This window comes from Vicia villosa, unplaced genomic scaffold, assembly GCF_029867415.1.
Source record: "Vicia villosa cultivar HV-30 ecotype Madison, WI unplaced genomic scaffold, Vvil1.0 ctg.000822F_1_1, whole genome shotgun sequence".
In the NCBI taxonomy this organism is placed as follows: Eukaryota; Viridiplantae; Streptophyta; class Magnoliopsida; order Fabales; family Fabaceae; genus Vicia; species Vicia villosa.
This window is the reverse complement of record NW_026705361.1, coordinates 594482-600605: the sequence shown is the minus strand read 5'-3', so window position 1 is coordinate 600605 and position 6124 is coordinate 594482. Positions and strand designations below refer to the sequence as shown.

The 6124-nt window shown below is 30.9% G+C and overlaps 1 protein-coding gene across 1 annotated transcript; it reads left to right on the top strand.

The window, feature by feature from the left end:
- Positions 1-1526: 1526 nt before the first annotated feature.
- Positions 1527-3277, top strand: LOC131631407 (benzyl alcohol O-benzoyltransferase-like). The gene is made up of 2 exons (XM_058902200.1): positions 1527-2050; positions 2125-3277. The coding sequence occupies exons 1-2, from the start codon at positions 1613-1615 to the stop codon at positions 3058-3060; spliced, it is 1374 nt and encodes a 457-aa protein (XP_058758183.1). The 5' UTR covers positions 1527-1612; the 3' UTR covers positions 3061-3277.
- Positions 3278-6124: the final 2847 nt, after the last annotated feature.

Here is a 6124-nt window from a genome sequence, read left to right as displayed (position 1 = left end):
AACTCTTTGACGATTATAGGCACTTCAAGGAACATATTTTTACCCTTGAGTCTTTTGTAATTATTGAGAACTCAAAGAATATTTCCAATTATAGCCACAAACTGCCTTCATAGTCTTTTTACGATAACCTTGAAAGAGTAGGTCACTAGAAGATGCTTTTTCTTCTTTCTTTAATTAATCTCACAAAAACTTCAAGCATGTTGACTTATAAATGCATGTTCATCTTTAAGTAGGATTGATTAAAGACAAACTCCAAGACATTGTGCCAGGTTTCCGGTTACGCTGCACATACCTCAAACTGTTGTCAGTTCAAACGAATAAGCTTCCAAACGGATAGAAAAACTCGTCTAGGATAAAAAAAGAACCATATCCTCAATTTTTGGAGTTGCAAGAATTTGGACATAAAAGACATTGTTAGTTGATTTTCAATTGTGTTCATTGCGGTTGAACGTGATGTGTATTTAAAAATAAATATGTACTTTGTGAAGATTGTAAAACAAATTACAGAGGTTTGTAACCCCCGCTAAATATATTAAGTTTTTTTAAAAAATATATATTTATGAAATAGCTATAATTTTACAAATAATACATCAAAAATATAAACTAAAAAAAGCTTAATTTATGATATATATATATATATATATATATATATATATATATATATATATATATATATATATATATATATATATATACTCTAAAATGATTAATTATACCATAGTTAAAAGTTATATAAATAAAATCAACTTCATAATAAGAAAGATTATATATAGCGATTAAAAATTAAACTTCTACATTAAATAATATAATTAAATTAAAATTCTATATAGTGGTTGATGATTATATTTGTATATACTCCTCTAAACTTAATATGTTCAGTATATATGAAAAACAAAACTTAAAAAATGAATATTAAGTTTGTGAAGCAAATGATTTGAGTCGATTTCCTCGTGAATTTAAAATAAATCGACTTTGAGTTTAAAAAAAAGTTTGTGGCGAACTCGAGTCGAATTATAGTTGATTCAATTCTTAACTAGTCGAGTTGAAATTAGGCGAGTTCGACTCGATCCAACTCATTTCCAATTATATTAATATCCCATAATTTATTCTTTATAATGTAAATAAAAATTGTTGATATTTCATTTTCAACCACTATTTTATAAAAATCCCTAAATTTATTCTCTATATTGTAATGAATCATAATTGAAGAAAAAAACATCTATATTGTAAAGTCTTAACCCGCAGGAAAAGCCGGATAAATTGAGGGATTAGCATGTTCCATGTTCTTTATTCTCTATTGATTATGTATAATATTATTAAGCTTGAAGAACTCAAGGATTACGATCTGCATTTTAAATTATTCCCATTTAATTACGTGTAATATGCTCAAGGATCTCACAGATTTGCCATGTATGTTCCGCTTCCAATATTTATTGTATATTTATCTTAAATGTATTAGCAACACTTTTAAAAAATGACTTCACTGGAAATAAATTATAAACAAAATCAACACATGTTTTTATAAAAATAGCACCATGAGATAACAGAAGACTAAAGATTTCATCTTATACATATACACACCATCTCCACTTTCATTAGTTAACAATTAATCATGGCTCAATCTCTGTTATTCAAAGTAAAAAAGTGTACCCCTGAATTTGTCACTCCGTCAAAACCCACACCTCATGAAATCAAACTTCTCTCCGACATTGATGACCAAGATGGGTTACGTTTGCAAATTCCACTTATACAGTTTTACAAGTATGATCCAAATATGGAAGGAAAAGACCCCGTTGATGTTATTAGAAAAGCACTTGCGAAAACGCTTGTGTTTTATTATCCATTTGCAGGTAGGTTGAGAGAAGGTGTTGGTAGGAAACTTATGGTTGATTGTACTGGAGAAGGTGTTTTGTTCATTGAAGCTGATGCTGATGTTAGTTTGAGAGATTTTGGTGATACTCTTCTTCCTACATTTCCTTGCTTGGATGAGCTTCTTTATGATGTTCCTGGTTCTTCGGACGTGCTTAACGTTCCATTGCTGCTTATTCAGGTATAGAATTGTTCTTTTTAATTAGGCAATACTTGTGTTCAATAATAATATACTTGAATTGTAACCACGTGTAGGTAACACGGCTCAAGTGTGGTGGTTTCGTTTTTGCTATTCGTTTGAACCATACAATGAGTGATGCATCTGGTATAGTTCAATTCATGAACGCCTTAGGTGAAATATCTCGCGGGAGGAATGAACCTTCAATCTCCCCAGTGTGGTGCCGAGAGTTTCTAAACGCAAGAAACCCACCAAGAGTGACATGTATTCATCCTGAAATCGAACAGGAACATGGAAACAACAATGGAACCATCATATCTTTAGACAACATGGTCCAACGCACTTTCTTCTTTGGTCCGGTTGAGGTATCCAAAATTCACTCTCTCCTTTCTACCAACATGGCATACAAGTACACCAAATTTGAAATCATCACAGCATTTATTTGGCGTTGTCGTATAATAGCGTTACAACCAGATTTAAACGAAGAAGTTCGTATGATGAGCGTAGTCAATGCACGCGGCACGTCGTTTAACCTACAACTACCAAATGGTTACTATGGTAATGTTATTGCGTATACTGTTGCAGTGACATTAGCAAGAAAATTAATTGAAAATCCATTGCTGTATGCATTAAATTTAATTAAGAAATTAAAAGCTAATGTCACCAAAGAGTATATGCATTCATTGATAGATTTAATGGTTATCAAGAATCGACCTAGATTTTCCATGAGGGGATTGTTTGTAGTGTCCAATCTTAGACATTCCGGATTTGAAGATGTTGATTTTGGTTGGGGGAAAGCTGTTTATGGTGGACCAGCTAACGATAGTTCTTTTCCTGGCATTGTTAGTTACTACTTACCATTTAAAAATGCTAAAGGAGAGAAAGGTTTGGTTATACCAATTCATTTGCCAGCTCAAGCCATGGAGAGGTTTGTTAAAGAGTTAGATAGTGTGCTTAAGAATAACATTAACAAGGGTGATCCAACATCTCGTATCATTAAATCGTTGTTATAGTCTTTGAGTAATGTTGGTTTGCTGTGTGATTGGCTGCGGGGATGTCTTTTCCTTCCTTGTTTCTGTTGTTGTTGGCTGATTGTTGCAAATCTTTCTCTTTATTTTTTGTTTTGTTCGTTTTCTTTTATTCGCCAGTTTGTTGTTTTTTTTTTTCTGGTATGACACTTGTGACGGTTGATTAGGGCATTTTCCCTTTCATTATTAATATATTATTTGATCATTCAAGAAAAATTATATCAAATGTTTAAGGTCCGTTTTTATACCATAATTCTCATAATGGAAATTACTATGTGTTGCTTGAATAAAATCACAATGATAGAAACAATGCCGTGTCTCTTTTAATTTGATTAGCAAATTTAAATATGTTTTTCTGTCAAACAATATTAAAAATTGGACTGGTCATCGAACCGGTGAGGGTACTGGGTCACTGGTTTATTGGTCGAACCACTGGGTCACTGATCGAACCGCACGACCAAACCGGATTAAACCGGATAACTCGGTTGAATAGACCTGTCATTATATAGGTATAAAACCGGTCGAAGCGGATGATTCAGTCTCTAAAAAAATATAACTAGCTTTTAAGTTTTTTAAAAATATCATATCATAAATTCACAATTTCATAACTTAAATCCAAATTTTAAACAAAGGTATCACACATAACAAAATAGTAAAAAATTACAAAGTCTAATTACAAACAAAGTCTAATTACAACATAATCTAAATAAAGTCTAATTACAACATAATCTAATTGAATAGTTTATAACAAAATAACTCTAATATGTACCAAATTTAATTCAAAATAGGATCCTCCTAAAAAGAAAATCAAATAAAATTTAATTATGCTATTTAAGAATATTTATTAGCAAAGATAACAAATAGACAATAAAGTTTTTAATTTGTCACTAACCAACAAAACTATGTGAGAATGCTATTTAAGTAATACACTAATAAATATATTAAAAAAAAAGTTAAAAAAAAAGTTTAAAAGAAATGTTAAAAAAAAAAATTTTAAAAAAAATTTTAAAAAAGTTTAAAAAAAAACAAAAAAAAAAAGCAATTAAACCGGCGGTTTTTCGGTTTTCACCGGTTCCACCGGTTTGATGGCATACCCGATCCGACTATTGAACCAGACCGGTTACCTGGCCGGTTCCCGGTCGGTCCGGTTTTTAAAACTATATATATATATATATATATATATATATATATATATATATATATATATATATATATATATATATATATATATATATATATAGGGAGCATATCAAGTGAGAGCATTTTTAAATGAGAGATGAGAGAAAGAAATATCAACCATTGGATTCATCAAGAGAGAGAAGTTAATAGCCTCATTAATATATTAACATTCTCTCTCTTGACGAATCCAATGGTTGATATTTCTTCCTCTCATCTCTCATTTAAAAATGCTCTCACTTGATATGATCCATATATATATATATATATATATATATATATATATATATATATATATATATATATATATATATATATATATATATATATATATATATAGGGATCCAATATGGGATAAAATTAAATATTAGTGAAATATTATGATAAAATATTAATATATATAACTTAAAAGTGTTGGAATATAGATTGTTTAGAGTTGTACCATTTGAATGAAAAGTTGAATGAGTTGCTTCAAAATGATGTGGTTTGATGGGTCCCAAAAAGAACCAAAAAATGAGTAGCACCATTAGACCATCTCCAGCGGTAGTTTCTTTGTCCCAGTTCGCCAGCATGGAACATTAGAAAGTGGAAAAAATATGCCAGTTGGGGAACCATTGCTTCACAATGCAACATTGCATTGGACTCTTTCTTTTTAAAATATATATATTGTGGGACCCAATATGAGATAAAATTGAATATGAATGAAATATTATGATAAAATGTTAATATACATAAAAATGTAGGTAAAGTCGTATATCTTACCTTTCAAACACTTGTCACTATTACAAATAACTCCATTTCACCTCAGACACGAAAGGAATAAAATCTCGGTTACATAGGCGAGACAACGAAGGGCGGCATGAAAATCTGCCACTTTTCCCCTTGATTATTCAAAAACCGAGGAGTAAAGTGGCATTGGTCATGAGTTTGATCCCCAGCAACTGCAGTTTTTGAATTTTCAAAATTGCACTACCTTTTACCTCAGTTTTTAACAATAACTTAGGGGTAAAGTCCAGTTTTAAAAAAATCTGACCTGTTTTTTTTTTTTGTTTTAATTTGCAAAACATCAAGTTTGTTAACAAATTCTAAATCTTCCTCATCATCAACAACATCAACAACAAAAATAAAATCAATAGACATTACAAGAAAAAACATAATTAGCCAGGGGATAATCCCCTCACAAATGGCGAAAATCCCTCATAGATCCAAAATTTGCGAGGGGACAGGTCCCCTAGCTAAACAAGGAGTCACAAATTATTTGCGAGGGACCATCCACCTCACCATTTTACTTAGGATAAACCACCGCGCAAATTACAATCCATATTTTCCATTTTCCAAATTGCAAGATGCAGACGTATGCGCAGGCTAATGATTCTGCTATTGGTTCAGTGCGTCAGAACTTTTTCTGTGGGTTAAGCCACTGATACGTTTTGGGAGTTGTGAAGGATTCGGCCCCTGATAAATTATAGTAATTTTTTGTTACATGTAGCCCCTTTTATATATATATATATATATATATATATATATATATATATATATATATATATATATATATATATATATATATATATATATATATATATATATAAAGGTAGACCATCCAGGTTGTGGGATGGCTGTCATATCCTTCTCGAAACCTGTAGGTAAGAGAAGTTGTTGTTCTCACTCAAAACCTATAGGTAAGAGTTGAGTATTATGTTCTTGATTGAAGCTGTGAAGCAAGATCAAGTAAGTTTTTCTTGTTAATTGTTTAAATAGTTGTTACATGGTTGTAACAGTTAGGTATCACTAGGGAGTGAGCATAGGAATCTTGTCTTAGATGGAGTTCTAAGATAAAGGTTACATTGGGTAGTGACTAGGTAAACCAGAGGTT

What these genes read in the sequence shown, in the direction of transcription:
- LOC131631407 (XM_058902200.1), top strand. Translation starts at nt 1,613, where the DNA reads ATGGCTCAATCTCTGTTATTCAAAGTAAAAAAGTGTACCCCTGAATTT. An exon ending in TTCCATTGCTGCTTATTCAG is followed by an intron (nt 2,051 to 2,124) that starts GTATAGAATTGT and finishes AACCACGTGTAG; the next exon opens with GTAACACGGCTCAAGTGTGG.